This window comes from Conger conger, chromosome 5 (assembly GCF_963514075.1).
Source record: "Conger conger chromosome 5, fConCon1.1, whole genome shotgun sequence".
Lineage (NCBI taxonomy): Eukaryota > Metazoa > Chordata > Actinopteri > Anguilliformes > Congridae > Conger > Conger conger.
In genome coordinates this window covers 35,842,377-35,868,459 of record NC_083764.1, presented here as the reverse complement: position 1 = coordinate 35,868,459, position 26,083 = coordinate 35,842,377, and the positions used below count along the sequence as shown (strand labels likewise).

The 26,083-nt window shown below is 44.1% G+C and overlaps 1 protein-coding gene across 6 annotated transcripts in view; it reads right to left on the bottom strand.

The window, feature by feature from the left end:
* nhsl1b (NHS-like 1b) overlaps positions 1-26,083 on the bottom strand; it is a 152,446-nt gene that overhangs the window by 28,777 nt on the left and 97,586 nt on the right. The window contains exon 1 of one of the 6 annotated variants that reach the window (XM_061241562.1): positions 4,799-4,910. The exons of the other annotated variants lie outside the window; for them this stretch is intronic. Within the exon in view, the coding sequence (XP_061097546.1) occupies positions 4,799-4,853 (55 nt within the window). The 5' untranslated portion in view covers positions 4,854-4,910. Of the gene's footprint in view, positions 1-4,798; positions 4,911-26,083 lie in introns of those variants that run through there. 6 annotated transcript variants of the gene reach the window in all.

The following is a 26,083-nucleotide window of genomic DNA, read 5'->3' as shown; positions in this document are numbered from 1 at the left end:
TTGCATGCTGCTGGAACTCATAATGCATTTTTTTAAATCTATGAAGATGCAAAGATGGGCAAGTAGTAATGATGTGGGTGAGGCATGAGAAATTATCCAAATAAACAATACTCAACGCATTGCAACGCTCAATCCGATGGGAAACAACTAAAACACACCTGACAGGTTTAGAGCATTTCACACGGTAGTGCAAAAAAAAAAAACCCACTACTGATGAATGAAAGAAATCAGCTGAATTAAAGCATACAAATTGTGGTTGTATGGCCATTTTGAAATGGATTTCAAACCCTATACCTTCCAAAGCAAGTCAACATCACACTGCTCAAAGCTTGACCATAATTTGCACTTCATCTTAACCAACACAACATTGCATCCAATGCATGCTCACACTAGCCACATTATTGACCTGTAACATGATTGCTCTGTGCTGTTTTAATCACCAGCATCTTTGCTGAAATCCCTCATGTTTATCTCACCCAAAATCACCGTAAACAAAAACAGAGGTCAATTGGCCCTCACTCACAACAGAACCTTCAGAAACAAAAGATGAAATGGTTCTGTAAGAGAAATTTAATTCATTTGAAAGCTAAATGGAAACATAAATGGAATCCAGAAATGATACTGTATCTGGTTGTTTGAAAAAAACAAATCGTAGATACCACCCGCTTAGTACAGGACAGCATTTTGTAATGATTTTCCCAGTGATGAAATTCAAAATAACACAAACCATGATCTGGTTCCAGTGAATTGTAATGAATAAACAGAGGGGGGAAAGCTTGAAAGAATGAGTGTTATTGAAACTCATTTTGATGGCCAGGAAGAAACCCAAAATTGAAGCCCCTTCACACAGCAAATGCTGCCATTTGACTTAGCAGCACAAAAGGCTGCAGGGGTCGGGGGGAGGCTGGACAGGTGCTAATGGGCCATACACAGTAACACCTCCGGTGTGGGACATCCCATAAGACCTTATGGCATGTTGATGGCACTCCTGTTAAACCAACTATCAGCTGCCCTCTGGAAAAAACACAAGCTGCATTTGCATTCACGGTGTGGGTAAACAAGAGGAACCTGATCATGTCGCACTTTCACCTTCTGGCCAAAAAACATGCTCCGTGTTTTAAGTCAGGGAAAAGGCTTTCCCTGTTTTAAGTCAGGAAAAAGGAGCTACGGGTTCTATGTCAGGGAAAAAGAGTTTAGTGTTCTAACCAGGAGTTTTCTATTTAACACTGGGAAAAGGAACACCATGTTTTAACTTGGGGAAAACATGCTCCAAGTACTAACTTGGGAAAAACCAGCTCCCCGTTCTAACTTTGAGGAAAGAAAATACTCAATGTTCCAACTCTGTTCACACTGGGAGAATAACTGTGTTAGTACAAGGAAGCTGGTGTGACACGGAACAATGTTTAAGAAGGTGCTCGATATCTGATGTATGTAGTGACAAATCTCTGTAAAACACATGAGAAACACTATCGGATATAATCTAATCTCACACAGCGAAAGCAAACACCAGAAATGAGTCAGAAATGGGTTTTGCCCAAAGGTAGATAGTGAAGATAAACCTGAAAAACTTGGTTTCTAGCCCTTTAGCAATTTCCGTTACAAGCAACTTGATTTGCATTTCTGTAAGCATTTATGATTTGCATGCCATCAAATTGACTCATACGATGACACTGATGTATCACTGTGTAGTAGAGTATTACCATTGGAGGAAACACCTGTCTGAGTCTGATTGTAATCACATGGAGAATGGATGTCAATTGATTACTAGTTTTTCAGACAAAACTGGTCATAGCAAATATTAAGATAGACAGAAATAAACACAACTACACTCTCTTTCATACATAACATGAACTTCATGAACCACATCTCCAAAGTGAAAGCCACTTAAAAGCAGTTTGAGGAAAAAGTGGGAGATTGAGTGACAGACGGTCCAACATGTGTCACCTTGATCGGCAGAGTGCGAGAGGCGTCTCCCTGGTCACGTGGCCCGAATGGTAGAGAGTAGCGCAATCGACCGCCCAGCATAACCGCAACCCCAGAGTGACGAGGCACAGCCATACGGTATACCACAACACCAACCTGCCGGTCTAGACTTGAGAGAGGCCCACTTGTTTCTGCGGTCACGCGAGACCCTGAAACGCATTGCAGTTTAAAAATAAACTCCCTTGTTGACGTGTTCTTTGAGCGCTCCTGAGATTACACTTCTGCTGGACTGCAAAACATGGCTGTTTTAACAAGCGCTTTTAGTCTTGCAGTAACTGGCAAAAACTTTTTTTCTCTCAAGTAGAAAATATTAGCTTGTTTTAAGTTGCTGTTTGAAATTTTCTCACCCCATTGGCAAATCTTGTCAGTTTTTTCTTTTGTTTCATTTCACAAAAAAGTAATAGAAATAAGTCTAAATATAAGATACTTGTTAAGACTGACTTATTATTATTATTTTTACAGTGTGGTGGAAAATGGAGTCCCCTCACCCCCTACATGCCCACCCCCAACCAGCACATGAGGGGGGTCTAATGTGGGCCTCGGGTCACTTGCCTCAGAAGGAAAAAAAGAAAAAAGGAGGGATTGGGGTGACTTCACAAAAACGGCCTTGTTTCAGTTTTCGGATCTTCGGATCAGTCGCAGCTCAGCGCTTATACCGGGCCGGTCTGAAACTGAAATAATCCCCCAGCCTGCCCCAGAGTATCCAACCCACCACTCAGGCCAGGGTCAAACTTACAGCTGGAAACCAAACACATATCAATATTTATCTTCCCGCTATTGATCCTAGGCTCCCGCAATGGGCACCCAAAGGCAAAATTGCATTCTGTAGGGGAATTACCAATGGATTTCCAATCAACATATTAATATGGGAGGACTACTACCACAGAGTTGTTGGTGACTGCTACTTTGAGAAGACCTGGGCATTCTGATAACAAATGTAGCAGATTTGCAAACTGAAAAGTATGCAGGTGCCATTTAAGAAATTTAAAAAACTTAAAAAAATAATTTGTGCTCATGCAGCAGAGTGCTTGTAATCTGGTGATTTTCTCTTCTTTTTTTTGGCAATTGCTGCCATCAGTTTTGGTCCTCGGTTACTCTGTTGCATAAGAGCCCAATCAGAGTGGAGGAGAATGGTTTCCTGTAAGACACAAAATGGTGTACCGCATGCCCCTGGCTGAGCCGCAGCACTGTGATACCTGGGACATACCTGGGACACACAGGGAGCACTGCTACTGAACACACCTAAGAGGGAGAAAGCACTGCTACTGAATACAGTTAACAGAGAGAGAAAGCACTGCTACTGAACACACCTAACAGAGAGAAGGCACGACTACTGAATACACCTGAGAGAAAGCACTGCTACTGAACACACCTAACAGAGAGAGAAAGCACTGCTACTGAACACACCTAACAGAGAGAAGGCACCACTACTGAATACACCTGAGAGAAAGCACTGCTACTGAACACACCTACTAGAGGGAAAGCACTACTACTGAACACACCTAACAGAGAGAAGGCACTACTGCGGAATACACCTGAGAGAAAGCACTGCTACTGAACACACCTAACAGAGGGAAAGCACTACTACTGAACACACCTAACAGAGAGAAAGCACTACTACTGAACACACCTAACAGAGAGAAAGAACTACTACTGAACACACCTAACAGAGAGAAAGCACTACTACTGAACACACCTAACAGAGAGAAAGCACTACTACTAAATGCACCTAAGAGACAAGATAGAGAGAGAAAGCCCAAGAGTGTGAGCACTGCTACTGAGCACAACTTAGACAGCATTGATGACTGCACTTAGTTCACCAGACACACACATCCTAGAAGTGTTCAGAGAGCTCACCCTTAATGTGTCCGAGCAGGACGTGGGGATGGGCTGGACTCACCAAGGGAAAGGAGCACATGCCCTGCTGTTACTTTCTGCCTCATGCCTCAAACACACGCTGTTGAACCCCTCTGTGCTACTCAGCCTGTTCTTCCTGAGCCTAAACAGGTTGTGACCCCCCACCCACCCCCACCCCCTACCAAAAGTAACATGTCTGACACCCCCCCAACTCACCCCACCCCCTTCAGCCACTGAGGGCTATTACACAGAAGATACCAAAGCCTTTTTATACTAAGGACCCAAACACATTACTCATCTCCTTTAACACAAGAACATTTTCAAACGTGAGCACGGTGTTGCCTTCTGTAATCTAACAGAGTTCTCTGTCGGTGCTTTCGAGGCAAAAGGGAAATCCAATCACAATGCAGGGAACGTGTTTAAATCAACAAGCCGGGATGCTTCCTGTGACTAATTTGACGCTTTGTTGAAATGCGGCTACTCAATTAACACCCCGACACCGGACTCGTGCTACAGAACGACAGTCGGCGTCAGTGCCAGAGAGGGGCATGTGAAAACTGCCGTAAGAAGAGTGTAGAGCCCACAGCCAGCAGTATGCATAAGAGCTGAGCATGCTCTAACTGAAGAGCATCCCTAAAGGACAAGCGCTGTTCTGAGACAGCCCTCACAGGCACCAACGCTGAAGCTGGAATCCATTTTCAGCACCTTCGGAGAGCAAACGGAGAGATTCCCCGCACTTTTAAAAAACGCGCTGAACCGGCAGCAGAAAGAGGAGACACTTCAGAGGACACAAACGGTCACTCGGACAAAGCCAGGCACGGCCGTGCCAGAGAGACTCCCGAGACAGCCCAGAAAAAAAACTTATCCACAAAGCAGTTCAAATCCAACCTCGTCCAATCACTTCCCAGCCCTGAGAGAGGGTGTAGACCCCTCGACCGGCCGGAAGACGGACGCTTACCCTTCTTCTTGAAGTACTTGATGACGGACTTTAGCGTGGTGCCGATGAACACCATGGCGGCGACCGTAGAGGGCTCTTTGGAGGGTGCAGGGGTGGGTCAGCGCGGGGCGGGGGGCGCGGCTGGGAGAAGGAGAACCTGCCGGCGTGGAGCTGGCCCTCAATGCTGCCGATGTGCTGCTCTCGCTGCCTCACTCTGAACGAGCGCAACGCGACCGGCCCTGCCTCTCTCCCCCCCCCCTCCCTCCCTCCCTTCTCCTCCTCCTCAACAACCAGCCCCCGCCCACTCTCCCTGGCAACACACACGGACACCCCACCCCCTGGGGCTCTTCAAAAGCAGAGTGCCGGGTTCATCCCGCCGTTACCAAGGAGTTCTGGCGGCTGCCGGGACTGCGCGCTGGCCGCACTCGTATATCCACTTTCCTGCGCTCCCCCCAACGCCCCCGCGTCTCCTCTACCGCCGCCCCTCAGGTTCCAGAGGACGAGGGGGGGAAAGTCTCCGATAACTCCGCAGCGATAGCCAACCTCGATTCTGGAGCAGTGCCAGCAGAATATAGATCGCATACAATCTGCCCATTGTCCACTGCGCTAACACTCACCCCCCCCCCCCCCCCACCCCCACCTACCCCCATTTCACAAAGATCCCCTCTCCCTTCCCTCTTTCTCCTCTGTGACCCTATTTTCTTTTCAGAGTGAGGGGAGGAGAGGGGGTGGGGGTTTACAATAGAAGCTCAATGGAGTTGCAAATGATCCCAGAGCCTGTGTGAGGATGGGGGAAAGGGTAGTTGTCGGGTGTCCTTGAAGCTTCGCCTTCCTTGGAAAAGTGTCCCTTGTCAGGTGTCCCTGAAGCTCCCCGTTCCTTGCTTGCTTCCCCAAAAAAACTGCCAGGCTGACTCCGGCTGCGTGTCTGAGGAGACAGGCCCGTCACAAAGCCCCGGATCCCCGGCTCGCTCCGAGCGTCCAGCCGTCTGGCACGCTTACAGTATTAAGATAATATATGCAAGCACAAGCAGATCTAATTGCTATTGTTTTAGGTGCTTAGGGGCTGGTCAAAATGTCTATCTGTTATTAAAACAAGGCTTGAGGAAGGAGCAGGGCAAAGGCGATTAAAGCTTTCAGACGCGATTACACAAACCGTGACCTCCCCCAACACCAAGACCTTTTCAATTGCATGGAAAAGGAGAGTTGCAATTCACTTTTCTATTGATACAAGAAACACATCTGCAAGAAATAGGTCTTTTTTATTTAAATGGAATCAAAAATAGTCAGGATGCCACATTTGTTTGTCAGACTCAAAATAATGTGGTGATACGCGCTTGTGCAATTCGCATTTCATCGCCCACCCTCTCAAAGGCCTTTCTGATTTGTCTCCCGCCAAAACTAATGTTCCCTGAATGAATAATAATGAGCCCATTCTCACCTTCCTGTCTGTCAAACCTCACACCCTCTCCACCCACTCACAGTTCAACCGCAGATGGACCTTTCTAATTCGGTAATAACCAAGCGAAAAAATTAGATTCTACCCATACATTACATTCTACAGTATACATTATATATTCAGCATGAAGGAAATGTGAAGCAAACAAATATCATCAATAGCAAAGTTCCAGAATATACAACACTGGTCTCTCCTTCACAGCACTGAAGGCTAGGATGACCTAATTCGCAGATTTTTCTACATGTTGTTTGTTCTTTTTGGTCAAAGCCTCACATAGATCGTTAGTCTCCTGCAAAGTCATAAATTCTGCAAGCTTTCTCTTTCTGTAAATCAAGCTGGTTTACAAATCGGCTACTGATTGAAGTGTGAAAGTATTTACCCATGCAGAGATAAACTCTGGAATTGGATCAAATTGTCAAAGTAACATTACAAGACAAAATATATAACAGCAAACAGTGAAGTGGCTCAATGACATTTTACATAGTATTGAAAATGTGCTTCTCCCTCAACAAATGTGACATTCTTCCTTTAGTTTTCCATGTCGATTTTTGTTTTTATCCTCCATTAAGTACACAAAAACAATCTCAGTCTTCCTTGAGCTAACAGAGCAGAGCCTCTTCCGTTAGCCCGATAAAGACTGAAAACACAATCATAAATCTGCTGAAGTCATAAAGAATGCATTGGATCGAATGAATAAAGACACAAGCAAGCTTTACTGTTGAGGACATTAAAGGTTGACAGCTGATAAAAGCACAGAGCCCCTAAGGGGGAAATAAAGAGAAGGCTGGGGCTCTAGGAAGTAGACCAGGAAAATATTCCACTGGCATATTGTACCTGCAAGACCAAGGGCTTACTGTAGCAAAGCAGTCTGGGTAAGAGCGGTCTGCGTTTTTGTTCGATGCCAGCGCTGACAGTCACAAAAACTATTCTGAGGGAACATAAAGATGACCTGAAAAGAAAACACTCTGGTTCCCTTCCAGTGTTTTTCTTACTTGAAGGGCTCTTGATGGCTTTTGGGCATGGCGCTGGTTTCCCACACCAAGTTCACAACCTGTTGCCGGTCGTTCAAATCTGACAGTCAATGCAGCACTGCTAAAATCCAAGCGAATGAACAGACTTAACGTATGTAACCGTTGGACCCTGGATGTTATACAAGTCAAGAGTATTCATAGTATATTGACAATGTAATTACCTGAAATTATCCTACAGTATACCTTGTACTTATCTTGATAATTGTTCTGCAGTATTTGATTTTCAGTAAGGAGGAGTCTCCAGATGAAGCTACACATGGCCCATATCTTTAAGGTGGGATGAGAACCCCTTGAATCCGCTCTGCAGTCCAGCTTTAAACTGAAGTCACTTAAACGCAGTTTGCCACCTAAAAAATAAATGTCAGATAAGGGAGTTATGAATTATACTGCATGCTGTTTGGTATCTGTAACAATACAGTGCAGTCACTTAAACACAGTTTGCCACGTTCTTTACAAACTCTAGAGACTAGTGTGCATGAAAATCCCATGGTCATTCCATGGTCAAAGTCACTAAGATCAAATTTTTCCCCCATTCTGATGGTTGATGTGAACATTAACTGAAGCTCCTGACCCGTATCTACATGATTGTATGCATTCCACTGCTGCCACACAATTGACTGATTAGATAATCGCATGAATAAGTGGGTATAATAAAGTAAAAATGTTCCTAAATAAAGTGCTTGGTGAGTGTATGTCAGATAAGGGAGTTATGAATTATATTGCATGCCGTTTCGCATCTGTAAGGATACAGAGCAGGACTCTGAAGGGGACAGCAGAGGTTTGCAGTCAGGGCTGATATCGAGAGCGATCGACAGACAGCCCCGCTGCACCTCTTCCCCGCTCCTCAGCTTTCCAACTGACCTGCTCCATTGTGCTAGCCAATGGGGAAGCAGGGATCCCAGCGCTACCAAGACAGAGCCCCTGGCTCACAAAGCCACTGCAAGGCAGGCTGGGGCTCTTTAGTTCTTCAGACAACACGCATAAAGGCCCAGACAAAAAACCCCTGGAACAAGGAGCTGGAATCAGACAGATCTATAGACGTCTAGTGAAGATGAGGTCATGCGGTGCGTCAACCATGCAGGCAAAGTGACTCGTGAAAAGTACCCGTCTCATCTACTCTCCATTATTCCCTGGGTGCTTATCCCAAAACACCAAATCGTGTTTACAGATTGCAAATACGGCATTCACTCCAAATAGTGAAAACTCCACCCCTCCATCCAGCGTTGGCCGTTAGCTTGCAAAAGAACTAGGATACTCTGGATGAGCCAAGGCAGAGTATGTTTGAATGCTGCAAATGTGTATGGCCAGCCCAGTCTAGATCCTGGAATGAGAAGAAGGTCATTCTATGGATGGAAGGTTGCCATGAAAGCAATCAATTTGAGGAGGTGCACTGTGAATGCGTTGCATGTTTCTGAAGGACTGTTCAAGTGCATTAATGGGTGTGGGGGTCTGTATGAGGCTAGCCTTTGTGCACAATCAATGGAAGTGGTTTGTTTTCTGTTGTCTGTGTGCAAAACGGTCAAACAGGAAAATCCACTGCATGTACCTTTGCACAATGTAATAGGAGGTAATGGAATTATAATGCAGTATTACAGGTGGAATATATTGACTCTGTGGTAACAGAAAAATGCCTTTTTGCCTTTTTAGCTATGTATACAAAGCTGCAGCATTACAAAAACTTGAAAAACAACTCAGCCCAGGAGTGAGGGAGAAAGAGAGAGCAAGAGAGAGAAGGCTACATGATATTGTCCAAAAATTCATAAACTTTGGATGTGGCCCAATGTTCATTAAACAGAGGGGCTGAGAATCACAATAGCCGCGCATGTCAAAGTTCTCTCCGTTTCTCCTCAATCAGAGCATTGGCCCTGGCAGTTAGGCCAGTGTCTTTGTTATTCATGTCACGGTTCAGCAGAGGGTGGGGTGGGGGGGTCAGAAAGGGCAGAGGGCTTTGTGGTTGGCTGAACTACCCCCTTTCCTCACCAGAGGTGCGTTCAAGACAGCAAACATTCATGGTGAACTTTGTTTGCAGTGATTTTAAATGAACATTCCATTTAGTTCGCCACCAACGCATTTTGAATACAAATGGATGCAACTTACATTGAAAAATTATTACTATATTAACACATTGATTAGTTGCCTATCTGTGATTTAATTTTTAAGGCAAGAAAAACTACATAGATTAAAGTGTATTGTAACAGCCAAATACTGAATAATGTCAACTTTTGTCCTCTCCCCGTCGGCAGCCATTTCTGTTCACGGCGCACGACCCTTTCAAATTGTTAGCTAACGTGCTAATGTTCGTGGCGAACAGAAAAAACTTCTAATGTGAGCTAACATGAGTGATCTTCAATGCACCTCTGGTTATACCTTCCCTGCTCAGCAGAGACCAGGACTTGGAATGTGAAACACACTCCATTAAAAATTCAGATATGAACCTCAAAGTTGCAGGCAGAGAACATGGAGGAGGCATAAGCAAATACACCTTGTCAGTATCAAACTCTTTATAAAGCAGAGTATTCTTTTGATATTGCAAATGAATATGAATAATGAACTATCACTAGAAAATAAAAAGATGTTTGAGGTTCCTATTTGATGTAGTTAAGCAATCATTCCATGGTCAAAGTCACTTAAAGTGATCACTGAGTGTAGCTGCTAATTATTTTGGTTTATATACACAACCTTTGTGCTACAATGGTTATATTTTTCATTAATCTTGCGGAATACTGCAGGAAATAATACCCTTACTGCCGAACCAGAGAGTAAAATGTGGTGCAGCTTCGTGTGCTGCGTCCAACGTGCTCCATATGTGCGGTTTACTATTGGGGTGAGAGTCCCTTCACATTCAGTCCCTTAAATGTTCGCATACCTGCACCCTACCCACCTTTGGAAGTGGAGGACCAAGGTATCGGTCCTTTGACTGACTTCCCCTCAGATGGAAGCTTTTCTCGGTTGACTTCTCCTCACCCCAAACTGACCTATTCTCCATTATTCACTGCTCACTCCCACTTTTCCCACCTGCAAATGGGCCATCCACCAACAACGGCCAATTCGTACTGCTCGGAATTCTCTACGTCGGAATTCCCTACGTCGTCCGAAAAATCAGGAGAAAATCACACAATAAATTATACTGAAGTGACTACCTTCCAGTTACACTGATGTGATATTTCAAAAGCAGGCTTTGGTTGTGCACTCATAGCTCTAGGTCCTGCAGATCACTTTTTGTGGGAGAAGAAAACCAATCCCGTCAACACTACACTTCCAAGTAATCAAATTCCGAGAAAAAGACTACAATTTCAAGTCATCGGACATCTTACAAATATGGTGCAAGCCACAACTCTTGATTAGGGGTCAAAACAGCAACTATCATCACAGGACTATCAACGCATACCTTTGTTCAATCTAACCTGGACATGTTTTCCATTTTTCAGCTCTGACCTCATGTGGTTTAAATTAACAGGTAAGAACATACTATTTTTATGTGATTTCCCAACTCAAAACGCAATCTATAAAAGAACAAACAATTCTATGAGGAGCAAAGTCACATGTTGTTTTTCTGTCATTAAAGATACAGATACGCACCACAGGAGCTCTTGCAGGAAAGCCCTAGGGCCTTGTTAGCATATTATGTGACGCACGGATGCAGGTCTATGCGACAAGTGAACAAGTTCCCAGAGCATAACGACCAACTGTGTCTCTGTGGAAAGGGGAGGTGGTTCTCCACTAGCTTTTCAGACACTAAAGATTTATATCTCTTCATTTGAGGGACCAGGAGGGGGCCAGAGGAGGTCAGAGGCAGTCTTCGAATAGAGACTGACGGGTCTTGAAAGATCTCAAGACATTCTTGCCATGTCCCTCCTTCCCCAAGCTTCTCAGAGGGCAGTTTGTTGATATGTGACACATTTGACACAAGCCTCCTCTTGCAATTCAACCACTACTATGTCTTATGCAGGGTTCAATGTTAAGGTTTTTCCACACTTTGTGAACAAACAAATTTGTGAACAAATCTACATGCCAAATTTATGATTGTCCAAACATGGTAAAGATACAGTGGTGTGAAAAAGTGTCCTGATTTCTTATTTTTTTGCATGTCACACTCAAATGTTTCAGATCTTCAAACAAATTTAAATATTAGTCAAAGACAACACAAGTAAACACAAAATGCAGTTTTGAAATGAAGGTTTTTATTATTAAGGGATAAAAAAAATCCAAACCTACATGGCCCTGTGTGAAAAAGTGATTGCCCCCCCCTGTTAAAACATAACTTAACTGTGGTTTATCAAACCTGAGTTCAATTTTTCTAGCCACACCCAGGCCTGATTACTGCCATACCTGTTCTCAATCAAGAAATCACTTAAATAGGACCTGCCTGACAAAGTGAAGTAGACCAAATGATCCTCAAAAGCTAGACATGTTGCCGAGATCTTAAGAAATTCAGGAACAAATGAGAAAGAAAGTAATTGAGATCTATCAGACTGGAAAAGGTTATAAAGCCATTTCTAAAGCTTTGGGACTCCAGCGAACCACAGTGAGAGCCATTATCCACAAATGGCGAAAACATGGAACAGTGGTGAACCTTCCCAGGAGTGGCCGGCCGACCAAAATTACACCAAGAGCGCAGCGACGACTCATCCAAGAGGTCACAAAAGACCCCGCAACAACATCCAAAGAACTGCAGGCCTCACTTGCCTCAGTTAAGGTCAGTGTTCATGACTCCACCATAAGAAAGAGACTGGGCAAAAATGGCCTGCATGGCAGAGTTCCAAGACGAAAACCACTGCTGAGCAAAAAGAACATTAAGGCTCGTCTCAATTTTGCCAGAAAACATCTTGATGATCCCCAAGACTTTTGGGAAAATACTCTGTGGTCTGACGAGACAAAAGTTGAACTTTTTGGAAGGTGTGTGTCCCATTACATCTGGTGTAAAAGTAACACTGCATTTCAGAAAAAGAACATCATACCAACAGTAAAATATGGTGGTGGTAGTGTGATGGTCTGGGGCTGTTTTGCTGCTTCAGGACCTGGAAGACTTGCTGTGATAAATGGAACCATGAATTCTGCTGTCTACCAAAAAATCGTGAAGGAGAACGTCTGGCCATCTGTTTGTGACCTCAAGCTGAAACAAACTTGGGTTCTGCAGCAGGACAATGATCCAAAACACACCAGCAAGTCCACCTCTGAATGGCTGAAGAAAAACAAAATGAAGACTTTGGAGTGGCCTAGTCAAAGTCCTGACCTGAATCCTATTGAGATGCCGTGGCATGACCTTAAAAAGGCGGTTCATGCTCGAAAACCCTCCAATGTGGCTGAATTACAACAATTCTGCAAAGATGAGTGGGCCAAATTTCCTCCACAGCAATCATTTTTCACACAGGGCCATGTAGGTTTGGATTTTTTTTTCTCCCTTAATAATAAAAACCTTCATTTAAAAACTGTATTTTGTGTTTACTTGTGTTGTCTTTGACTAATATTTAAATTTGTTTGATGATCTGAAACATTTAAGTGTGACAAACATGCAAAAAAATAAGAAATCAGGAAGGGGGCAAACACTTTTTCACACCACTGTATTTAGGGCATGACAAAAAACATGTGTAGCATTTAACATTTTTTTAATATTTATTATCGGGTGTCATCAGACATGGGAAAAATATTAAAAAATTGCTTAGATGAAGTGATATAGTTTGGAAGTGAATCTGATTCACACAATAAATACAATTTAGACCTATATAAATAGTAGTTACAAGGAGCTCGCCAATAAAGACAGCAACAAATGTTAATGAAATTACAAATGGGAAAAAGCAAGAATGTGGCCTGCACCTTATACAAATCAAACATTAGTTTCACCTGATCCTTATGAAGTGATGTCCATCCAGTATGAACAACTCAATTCTATGATTGGTCAGCATTTCAGTAACCTCAATGTGACCCCCCCCCCACCTCTTAAACCATACTACTTGACTCCTGGACCAACTTAGCAGCACACCAGAGGGAGATCTGAACTAACCGAATTAGCCCTGCAACGAGCAGTTTTATTCGTCAGACACCTGGTTTTACTTGCTCCTAGCCAGTAGGAAAGATGAATTGTTGAGCCCTGGTGTACATGAGAATTTCTGTATTTTTAGACCTGCCTTCACCAAGCTGATGCGACTGATTTGAAAATGTTGAATATAGGCCAAAATTGGGTGGGTTTGCGCTTAACCGAACTGCTTTAGGCAGATTTATAGCATAGGGATATAAACTTGCCAACATTAGACCGAGGGGGCTAGAGGGGCACAAATTGTAGGACAGTGGGCTACAACTCAGCCCCGGGACACAGACAAAAACCACCACCGGCCTGAAAAGGAAAATAAACAGCCAAGGGACAATGAAGAGAACTCATAAAACCAACAGGGGAGACGCATTTGAAAGGACACAGGCCTTTGTTTTCCAACGCTTGGGGCAACGGCTTCCTTCTGACCAGTTTGCTTTAAGATCTTGGTCTTGAACCAGACACTCTTGGAAGTCTCCATGTTGCTGTTTGTCAGATAGGGCTCCATTATGCATTTGTACGACCTAAGTTGGTCAATGCCCCTGGCTATAACTGGTGCAGTGGTGTCTGACATTACATCTGATGGTGATAAAGAATTTACCCTTTTAACTAAGCGAAGGCCCACAGTGCTAATCTTCTATGCTGGTTTTGTGCTCTGTATCATTGCAGTCTATGTGTTTTGAAACAGGTGGAACAGATTTATGTGTACCTAATGCAGAAACACACCTGCCTTTGATAGATGATTTTCAATAGGCGACATTCGTTTAACACACCACAGAGTCACAGGGGTGCTAGAGGAACATCATTACTCAAAAGCCATTTGAGCTTCAAAGCTTTTCCACGAGTGCAGCCTAGAGTTTTATTTGAACCCACTCACCGTTTCCCCCAGAGATTGCTGTGTTAACCTGACATCCGAGGTTTAAAGCTAGGAGCCTGAGTTAAACCATCACTATTTATTTGTATTTGCTCAGGTGAGCAACTTGGTTTTAATGATTTAGACCTTAAGGTGTCATCTGTTCTTACAATGGGTTGTTTACCAAAGCCATTCAGTTTAAAAGCAAATGTAAGTTTACATTCAGACTAGACCACAGGAAAACATGTCATGAAGAGACATAAGAACAGTCTTCAGCTCTTATTAACAAGCTGTTATTAGCACAGATAAATGTTAGGTTACAATTAAATAATTAAGAGTAGAAGTAAAAATCAGAAAGCGATAATGCCTCCAGGAACAAGGTCGTCCACACCTGGAAACGATAAAAACAAAGAAAGGGGCTTCAGAAATAGAACCTATTGTGCATTCATATCCTTTAACAGGCTAGAATCACATCAATATGTTGCCATCACCTGCTGCCATCAAATGACCAAGCCAGCACAAACGGTGGGCTTTTGATTCGTTACAGGGCTGCTAGAGAGACTTGAGGATGGATAGCTCATGTTGTGTCTCCTGTCAGACAGGGACAGCTGGATGAGACAGGAGTCGCAATCTTTTTTTATTTAATTGCAAAGTCTACGCATGTACGTGTGTCGGCTCCATTTATTAATTTAATGTAAAAATCAGGACCACATTAAAGAGGATTTTTCTACATCTACTATGAAAAGAATAAAGCAAATAGGCTATATTTTTTAATGCATGGTTTGATGCTAATATGCTTTTTGCTGATAAGCCATTGTATAAGTGGGACAATGACAGAGGTGCAGGGCATTATGCATTTTCAATGTCCTTCGCTCATGGAAATTACCGGAAGCGCATCTACTACCTCCGCATTGGGCATTCAAACTGTGTACAAAAATGAGTGATACGTTTCAGTTTAATTTCATTTTATCCAATAGGAAACGGGAATTCGTTTTTTCGATCAGCATAAAGACATTTTTAGGAGACAGTTGATTTCTGCTGCACATGCTGCTTACAAGTTACTTGAAGTGTATTTTTTGTAGCTTTTTTTGGTCGTAGGATGCAGGCAAACAGAATCAGACCCTGCCATTGGAGGTGTGATGGGATATCACACACTCCCAAATGCTCTTAACGTGAGTCAGTAACTGACAGTGTGTGAGTCAGTAACTGGCAGTATGTGCGTCAGTAAATGAACGTGCATCTCCCTCCCTCTCTGCCCCAGGTCTTCTTTGGCTGACGTAAAAACAGCAGGGTTTCGTCGGCTCTGGGCCAGCGGCACATTAATAATGCATTAATAACGCCCAGAACGGTCCATCTGTAACACGCCAGGCGTGACACTGATTAGCCAATCGCTCTAAACGGGACTTCAGGACAGCCTCTGTGTTTGCGTGTGAGGAAACGAACCCAAATCTTCCACGCCCCATACTCCACTCCCACATCTCCCGTCCCTGCACTTTCAAACCTACAGTATGCTTGATTTGGTCCGGACCAAATACAATTTAGCATTTTTTTTCTTTGGTACGGTTAAGTTTTACGCTGCCTTTTTTAAAGCTAACTATGATTTCTGAACAAACCACATGTGTGCTAAGGACGTTCATTTGTTGGACAGAAAAACAGAACTTTTCCTCATCCCATAATGCACAGCGCAGCTCGCTACAGCAGCCGGGTCAACCCAAAAGGCACAACTGTTAACTGATCCGAGTTCCTTTGTAACCGGACCGAGACCACTGTCTTAGTACGCTTGTTTTGGTCCACAATAGGGTTCACACCTGGCCAAAAGAACTGCACCAGGGGGAGAAACATACCAGGGTTCGATACAAATGAACTAAACGAGGCAGGTGTCAAAGTGCACGAACTCCGTGCGAGAGCAGGGGGTCGCTATTTGTAAGAACCTAAACGTGTTCAACAACGATTTCCCCCGTGACTTTAGAGCTTCTCGCAGGGGGGCTTGAAGACATACAACCCCAAATCTCCACCTTGCTGCCCCTCTGACTCACCTGAGGGGCCTCGCCTGGGGCCACGCCAGGGACCTGCAGTGGCGCATCAAAAGCTACACAGCCAGGCGCTCATTAACAACCACAGAGATACAGCTGTTTCTGCTCAACTGCCATCCAAACTCAAATCACGGCCCTTTAGACTACGGTGATAATAGACTAATGCGCAACAGCACAGCTAACAGACTAGCATGTGCAGCATCTTCACACCTGGCCTATTTCTGTTCAAACCAACCTATTTCTGTTCAAACTGGCCTATTTCTGCCGTAGTGCTCCAGCCAGCGTGCGTTTCTGACCCATTTTGTTGCTATACCAGGTGCTGTAATGTTATGTTAAGTCAGCAGTTGTTGTAGGTAGCACTGGTACCGCTATGTTCAAAGGTGAGGCAGTAGCGGCCGTCTGTGACCTACATTGTCTGCAGCGTCTGCATTTGTGAGTTGAAACGTAAGCCGTTGGTTACTGAGCCGCACCTGAGGCTGAGAGCCAGTGCCGGGGGAGTTCAGCCTAAGATCAGAGGCTGGCCCAGTTTCTCAGCCGCTCATTATTGGTTTTGGGACACGCGGAAGCGTGGGAACAAGGGGAGTAGGCCCGCTGACACCCAAAAACCAATCAGGGAGGCGATTTCCATTACACAGCCACTGATTGGCTGCGTGCCCCCGGCTTGAAAGACCAATTGGAAGACCCGCTGTGGCCGGCAAAAGGGGCCAATTCGGTAGTAGGGTGCAGGCAAAGAGAATCAGTGACTAGTGACCCTTCCATTGGAGTGGAGATGGGGTTCTGCAGAGCTCGATAATAAACTTGGTTGATGAGCTTTGTGTGTTCATTCAGTTGATTGATTTCCCTGTCCAATCACATCTCCGGATACAGGCTTGAGATGCATGGGGTTAATTACCCTAAATACACCCAAATCAGTGCCTTCAAACCAACAGCCCATACAGCTATGTGAATTGTACCTTATCAAGTTTGTTCTATGAACCTGGTGCATCTACAAAATGTAATGTAATGTAATGTAAGGAACAGTCACTAAGTTTAGGTTTTATAAAGTGAAATGGTGAGGTGATATAGAGTTTGTATCTCTACATCTGGTGCTTAACCATTCCATTTCAGCTTTAGTGGCATGCTATTACACAGTCTTACCAAAACAAGGATAACCAAAAACAACAAAAACAGACAACATTTCCCAATCTAAATCACGGTGGGGGGAGGGGGGGTTGTCTATATTTGTACATAATATATATGAGCATATATACTGCATTTGTATGAATAGACGTATACATATACGCACCTACACACTTATCTACTCAATGTCACATATTGATTTGCATGTTTACCAAATGTGACCTGTGAATGTTGAATGACAGGACATCTCTGACTCAGATCTTTGCACCAAGCAATAGTGGAGAAACTGGAATTTCAACAGCCTGATCTCTTCCTGCCTAGTTGGACCCTCGGGTCATGCACTGCTGACCCCTGGGCGCCCTTTGGCCTCTCCCCTTACCGTCTCAAATGAGAAGACAGGAAGTGAGCGAATGCGTTTGCCTACCAAGAGCCACGTCTCCGCAGCACACAGCGCGGCTCGCCGATGTGTTCGACCTGAGACACACATCCTGTAATACCACTGTTTAAAGAGAAGCTGAATTCAAAATGCACTTTTTCTTCAATTTAGTGAATTAAACATGTCATAAAGTATATATACAAAAAATATTAGAACATTTTAATACTCGTGTATTCTCACACCGAAGTTTTTTTGGAGAGTAATATTTTACGAGATTTGACATCATAGTGTACCAGTGGGCGTGTATTTAGATAAAACGTCAATTTTATGTTCCCCTCCAATCAATATCCTTTCACGCAGCGGCACGTATTCTTCTCCCCAGAGCCGTAGGCTACGGCTCTGCTTCCACCTCCCCATTAACAGCAGTCAACATCGACTCCCCGCCCTCCAGAAATTCCCCCCAAAAGAAAGGTTTCACTCGCGTATACCTCATATTGTGGAAGCTAGTGCTGCCCTATCTTCCGTTTTAAGTTGTCTTAAAAAATTCAGAGAGCAGAGTCCTCCGGAGAATACTGTGTGCTTTCGCACAGGGCCAGTTTGTGAGTATAAGGCCAGTTTAGAGGCCTTCAATGGGCCAGGCATATCACTCTCCCCGCTAAGTACAGCCAGAAAAGCATAAATACACATATCATTCTCCATCCCACAATATACAGTGGGCTCCAGAATTTTAACAGAAATAGCAAAAAAAAGGCTGCATATAATAAACAAGATGGATAATGATCTAGATTTTGTGTTCAAACATACAGGAAAACTATTTATTTCAATACATTTACTCTCATGTTTCAGTGTTTTTTATTTAGTAGTAAAATCTTTTTTTTGAAAACCACAGGCGCCCAAATTATTGGCACCCAAAACAATTATTTGGTTTTATTTTTGGAAGTGTGGCACAAAGACAGCCCTTACTGAGCACAATAAACAAAACCAAGCATCTTGAGTTTGCCAAACCTCAATGGAATTATGACTGGAAGAGAGTGCTATGGTCAGATGAGACCAAAATTTTACGTCTCAGCCATACACACCATCAACATGTTTGGCGGCAAAATGGAATGGATACAAGGAGAAGCACCTCATAGCTACCTACCTACTTAACTTGAGCAATTCTTCTATCTCTGAAAGTTAGTACATGCAGAGCATTTGTACAAAATGTACAACACATTAAAAAATGAGAAAGGGTTTAATTCCCATTGTAAAGGGATAATTCCTACACTGTGGGTTGAATTTGGTAAGGAGGGAACCCTTATGAGTGTCAGACTCAAAAGACTGCATGACATGAGGTAAAAATAGAAGAAGGCTCTCCAGACAACATCATTGTGGCTCCTGCTTTAGGCAGAAACCAGGGAAGGGCAGGCTTTCACATGCATGCACTCACACACTGGGAATATGTATTTGCATGCATGCAGTTCACAAGTAACATGCATTTTGCTTTGCAGTCTATACCTCAATGCCATCCGCAAAACACACTCCACCACTTACTTTGTTTATAGCAGACCTGGGTCAAAAATGTAGTGGTTTCAGATCTCGCTGATCTCGCAGAAGATTGCACTTTTTGAGGGTATTTCAAAGGTTCCAATACACCAAAGAAGCTCATTAAAGCATAGAAAAGTATTTGAATCCAAAATAATTAGGTATTTAACCCAGGTCTGCAGTTCCTTTTCATATTTACTCTGTAACTCTAAAGCAGCTTCTACCTTCCAGTAACGTTATGCTTCCAGCGGCTGTACATAGAAGTAGATCAGATGAATAGCATTCATTCACAATTATAAGACTAGTGCTTTATTCTCAAGGACCAAGGTGGTACATTTGTTAACATATTCACAGGGATAATGGCCATGGAACCTGCACTCAAGGATGTAGTAGTCAACCTCGTAATGTTGATAGAGCCACGGTTTCATTTCCTTGAGTGCAGGTTGCAAGGTCACTTACATTTGTACAAAATGTACAAAAGGACAGAACTTAATCTTCTCCAGCTAATGTTTTTTTTTTTACTGCTCAATTAAGGTTGGCAACAGTCATGCATTAGCCAGGAGGCCATGTATTTAGCCGGAAATGTTTTTTTTTCCTTTACAGGAAGCTCTTTGTCCAGCATTTGCCCATGTCATTTTCACCGGCCACTGATGAATTACCACGGCAATCCGAAAACTAGGCAGGAGGACAGAAAAGGAAGCGGCAAGACAATTATCTAATGAATAATCCAGCTAATTCAGGCTGGAATTGTGTTACAGTGTAACTGCAAATGTATGTCCCTTCATTATGGACTTCATCCCAAATTCAAGAACACAATATTGATAACACTATGCTCAGGGTCCTTGTTTTGTCTTTCACCTATAAATTGATTAAGACCTAGGCGTGCCTTTGTTCCGGCTTAACGTGATGCGACAGAAGCTTTATAAGGATTGGGCAGGGTCCCCTGGGATGGAAATCTATTCGTTTATGAATTTTTGATGCGTTCCCCGAAGGGAGGTAGACGACCTCACCTCCCCAAAGGGGTTACCATGGCAGCAAGGGGAACGCACAAATCGGCATTATCTTTTTATCCCGGCCGTCCTTAACAACATAAAGTAATCAGTTCCTGTTTAATTCTGTGTAAAGTACTTATGCTTGTCCATTAACAAGCATAGGTGCAGGAGGGAGAGATCACAGGCAATTAGAGAACACAAAGAGCCATGTTATGTATAAAAGCACCCAGCACAGGGAGAGACAGCCGTTTGCTTCAGAACTGGGTCAAACACGTAATTGGATTCAAATACTTTTCTGTGTTCGATCTATCTTGCCTGGGGCAACTCAGCCAACCAAGAAGACCAGAAGACGGGGTTTGCACATTTTGAAAGTATTTCATGGGTTCCAATACACCAGACAACCTCAGTAAAGCGTAGACAAGTATCTGAATCCAAAACAATTGATTATTTGACCCAGGTCCGGTATGCTTAACTTCACACGGACAAAAATGTTTAGTAGCACACCGACAAATAAAACTTTGGCCACCGCAGTAGACGCGTTCTTCCCTGGTAATGAGAGACAAAATGCCTTTTTCCCCAAACAGCTCCCAGACGAGTGTTCGAGTGCCAAGAAAGCCGCCAGCCCCCCCGCTCTGCCAAAGCAGCCTGGGAGCACTGGTGTGCTGGCTGACCTGCAGCCAGTGAACAGCCCGGCTCAGTGCAGTTCCTCTGATAGGCTCCCTGCATTCTGGGGCCCCCGCTGGGGGGGGGGGGGGGGTGTGACACCCTGACAGGCGCTGGGTCCTCCAGACACGCCGAGCTACAGGACAGCCGGCGCATTTTCCGCAGCTCGTCTCATTGGGAGAACCCATCTGGGCATGGAGCGCGAACGGATTCTGGGAGGGAGCGCCATCAATTTAAGTGACAGAGGGACTGGCCAAGGAGGGGAGGGGGACAGGGGTCGGGTGTCAAGTCATAACGGTTAATGCAATAGCAAGGAAACACAGGGGAATACTGGCAGATTCGGTATTGGCAGTTGCTTAAAAACCACTCACCCTTACCCTCTTTAAAGCGAGACGTTACATCGAATTGATTAAGAGTGTATGAATTACTAGAGCCCTCAATTTAATATTAAAGGGCCGCATCTGTCTTAGGTGCTTGGCCAGGTCTCACTGGGTCTCCAGAGGGGGCCAGCTGCCATTTTGTCAATTAGACTTTTTCAGAGGGAATGTGCAATATTGAGCTTAATAACATAAATGGCAAAAGCCTATTAATCAAAATTTAAATACATTTCCTTATTGTTGATGTCCAAGAATTAAACACTGTACAGGAAGCAATTCATTGAGGCTGCAAACTGAGAACGTGGCGCCACCCTGTGGTGGATAAAGATAACTTGCACTGTGATTTGGACTAGCAAATGGTTAGTTCCATTTAAACTCAAGCAGGGGTTATAATCTGAGCCTTAGTTGGTGATTGTGCACAGCGATGCTATAGCCATTTTAATCTAATAATTGGATGGAATAACAATCACTTCAGCTAATTCTTTGATACAAATCTCATTGCCTACTTCAAATGTCAAAAGAACACCATGCAGTCATAATCTCTATTGGTTCTGAATGACTTAAACATTGAAGCTCAAATGCAGTAGAGTTGTTCAGTGTTGGCAAACACAGTATGCGAGTGAAGCCATGCAGAAGGGCTAATGACTAAGGAAGAGCGGTTTGGATGAAGATGACAATTCGCTGGCACAGTGGGGCAAAATGGAAGCCTCTTAAAGACAATGACCTCCTGGGTCTCTATGGGGGCATGGGAGCTCAGTCCTATGGTGCTTTTATCATTCTGCCCAACAAGAACAATCCAGGGAGAGCAACAGCATCAACACAATGCAGCCCCCTCCTCCTGCTACTCCACCACCATTCATACAAACCAGCAACATGGAGCCCAGAAACTCTCGCAGATATAGACACAGTGTCCGCGAAAGAAGAGTCAGGGATATTTCTGGCCAGCCACACAATACAGCTACAAACTGCGTTTCTTCCTTGCTCTATTTGTTATTCTGCTTGTTCATCTTCAAAATGTAATTCTTCTTAATCCTGAATCCAGTTGTGCAATTATTAATTATCCCCATTGGTTAATATCGACTAAAAAAAACTGTCTGTTCATACATACTTCAACCAGTAACAACATATTTTCATTGGAGCCACTTGTAAGACGTGCATATGCTTTTCAACCAATGGGCAATGTTGTAAATTTTTATAAACTGATTTGAGGCATTGGATGGATCCTGAATTTTTCGGAGCCGGTTTTAAAAGCTTTGAATCTTGGGAAGCTAAAGTTTAGAGGTGTGAATTCAAACCTATACATTTCTATGTGAATAAACTCAAATATATAAAATTCAGTTAATTTCAAGTTAAATTCACTGGGTTCTTAAATGTTTAACCTTCCATATACAAGCCATTCAGCTGTATCATGTTGGTAAGCGAAGAGCTAACATTAGGTAGATTGTTGTTCCTAACTTTTTCAGGAACTTTGAAATAAGTTGTTTTCCCTGCCCTGTCAGTTCTTCTTCTAATGATTCAATCCTAACTAATCCGTTGCAGTTTCGAATAAAGCTCAGGTTGCAAGCGAGCCAAAGAAAGTCTGCCAGCTTGTTAGTTAGTCTATTCATGTCTATTCAGACATTTCAGTTAGCTATCACTGTCCGCTGCAACTTGTAACGCAATGTAATATGGCAAGGCATTGTCTGATGAAATTTTGTAAAAACTATGGACATAATATCTGTAAATTACTACCAGAAGACAACCTGCTTAGATTTGTTAATAGCTCTCCCATCCATACACTAATAAAGCCCAAAGCTGCTTAGCTTCACCTATCAGGAGGAAGAAAGCGCAGAGTGATATGGCAGCTGGCTACCAGCAGAAGCAGGCCATTCTCTCCACACAGGTCTGGGAACCCCGGTTGTATGTCTAGTTCATCCATCACAGTTGATACGACAGGGCAGTAATAAGAAACAGCGGTTTTTCACTGTCCCGTTACGCGCAGAGGTGCGCTGAGCAGGGCTAACGGCAGCGAGGCGGCTAGTGGGAACAGCTGTGTATGCCCGAAAGCCTATTTGAAAAAGCAATTAAACAAATTAGCCTAAATTAGCCATGTTTAGCCGGCGCGCCTTATGGACGCCCGCACAGCGTTTGTTGGCAGTGACAATCCTATTAGATTGATGGAGGCCCTTTGGTTCTGATGTCTTTGAAATAATGAGGTCACAGCGAGTTTCCCCTATCTCTGAGATTGCTACAGAAATGCAAACATACACACACTAGTCAACTATACTACCCTGTTTTTGGTCTCAAAGCACACAGACCAAAATTCACACACGAATAACACATAGTGAAGTGGATAGAAATAAAGTTGGATACACTGTGGATGAATACCTTGACATGAAAAGCAAATCTATTACCAAGGCTCCGGCCTATAACTTTGACTTACAGTTACACCTAAATCAAGTGTACATTTACAGTATTTTCTTCTGAATTCACAGCTGAACTCATCAAGCCATGCCAAGCATGAGCCATCGAGCTAAAATGAAAAACCTATTTGCTCATTTTTTTCAGTCCACAGAGAAAAGTGATCAAACTGACTGAAGCTTGGTATGTATGGATGAAACGCTCTGTGTGCATGTGGGTGGAGCTCTCTGCTTACGGGCGGTGCTCTCGGTGTGTGTAGATGGAGCTCTCTACCTATGGGCGGAGCTCATGTGGGTGGAGCTCCTGGTGCGTATGGGCGGAGCGCAGAATCAGCAACCCACCCTTCAGGAGGCATCCACACGGCACACATACCAAGAAAATGGAGGGATGAGTGTGTGTGCATTAGGCCTGTGTGTCACCATTGGTCAACTTTAGGAAAAGAAAATAGCTGGATACAAAGCAGATTGTCTGTGTATTTCTAAATATGGTATTTGGATTTCAGTTACACCCCTAGTGCACACACAGTGAGGGCAGACTGAAGAAGAAATGTGGACAAAGGGCCTGTTATGTCACCGACTGTCTATCCATGAGCTAGTTAAAAGCATTTTCAAACCACGGAAAAGTTTACCGGCACCGCCATGTTGTACAACTCGAAGACAGAGACTGCGCAGTAGGGTCACTGAATGTGGCTCCTCCACTAAGCTTGTCAGAGAACGTGACTCGGCAGTGATACAAAAAAAGGATCGAAAATGACATACCCAAAATAAAATGGTGACTATTGTTGAACCCTTTTGACAAACGATCCCATACCGCAGCCATACTGAGCAGTGTCTCCCAATAAAACCAGGATGCTTGAGTGTGTGTGTGTGTGTGTGTGTGTGTGTGCGAGGGTGTGTGTGTGTGCGAGGGTGTGGAGAGAGAGAGAGAGAGCGAGAGAGAGAGAGCAGTACCTCCCCATGGTTCACCTGCCTCTCTTCATTTTGGCCTCCCATCTGAGCCCCCGTTCCTCAGTGGAGTGGATTTAAATAATTCTCAAGGGCCCTCTCTGCCAAACTCAATTACCCCCCACCCAGCCATGATGAGGGGCCTGCTAAAACCATTATGGCTAAAGAGGGGGACAGTCGCTGGCCCTCAACTGCTCAGAATTGACATACTTAGACCGAGCACCACTGGAAGAATTAATTAGAGCAGGATACAGGTTTACTGCTCCATCGTGATAGACAAACATCCCATAAAAGTGTGGTTCAGTATTTTATTCTGACAGCATATCACCCTTTCACGAACCAAGTGGTCAAAGGGTGGCTAAATGCTAATGCTTGTATCTGCTTAACCATACAGTGAGAGGGTAAAGGGTAAAGTCCCTTCTCCAGCGAAGAGGAGGTAAAAAAAATAATCCTTTGGTAAATTTAATCCAAACTGAAACTCCAGTCATGGAGGGACTGGCACAATTACTGTGCACATCCCGTACAGGATGGTATGTGCTGTTCTTCCTCCCAGGGAATAGAGGAGCAGGATAGAGAACAACCAGATAATATTCCATAAACAGGGTTTAAGAGGCCAGGGTACTTCAACGCATGGAAAATTTCTTTTAAAAAGGCAATATTCGGACTAGTTATCAGACAATGTGCAAGTTCATAAGAGGTGCACAGTCTACAAATTGATAAGAGGTGCACAATGTGCGAATGGAGAAGAGGTGCACAATGTGCAAATGGAGAAGAGGCTACACAGTGCACAAATAGAGACGAAGCTACAGTGTAAAAATGGAAAAGGGCCACATAGCAGTAGACGTACAAAGAGCAGTTAGTTGCCGCTGCAGGAGCAGTAGACGCACACAGAGCAGTCAGTTGCCGCTGCAGTGTTGTAGTTGCAGTGCGTATGGGGGCGGCTGGGCAGGCCAAGCTAAGCTCCCCTGACTCACTCCCCTTTATTCCGGGATTAAGCTCCCGGTTCAGATGTCAAGAACGCGCTGTCTGCATGGGCACACCTGCTCACGGCCCTTCACAGCGAGCGTGAGAAAGCTCTCGCACACCGCCGCACGCCCGAGGGCCTCCCCCCGCCCCCCCCACCATAACTTAACGAGGGAATTCAATTATGTCCCCGGCCTATGAAAGTGGCTGAGTACGTTACAGGGTTAATTAGTGAATTCTGTAGTGGTGCCCTGTCGGGGAACCAGCCCCCCTACTAATTCCTCTTCTCAAAAACCACCATCCAGAAAACCTCCGGCTTTCAAGCCCTGCGGTCTAAACAGAGAGAGAGGGAGAGACAGATAAGAGTTTTTTGGCCTATAAAACTGAAGGACTCAGTGTTCTGTGGTTAATGATGCTGCTGAATGTGCCATGAGCTGGTTGAATCAGATCCCTCAATTTCTGAAATGGGGCTTCACTCGGGCTATGAAGGCATAACAAGGCACTGCGGACCTAATTGTGTCAAATGTCCGTGGCTTACCACCCCTTCTTT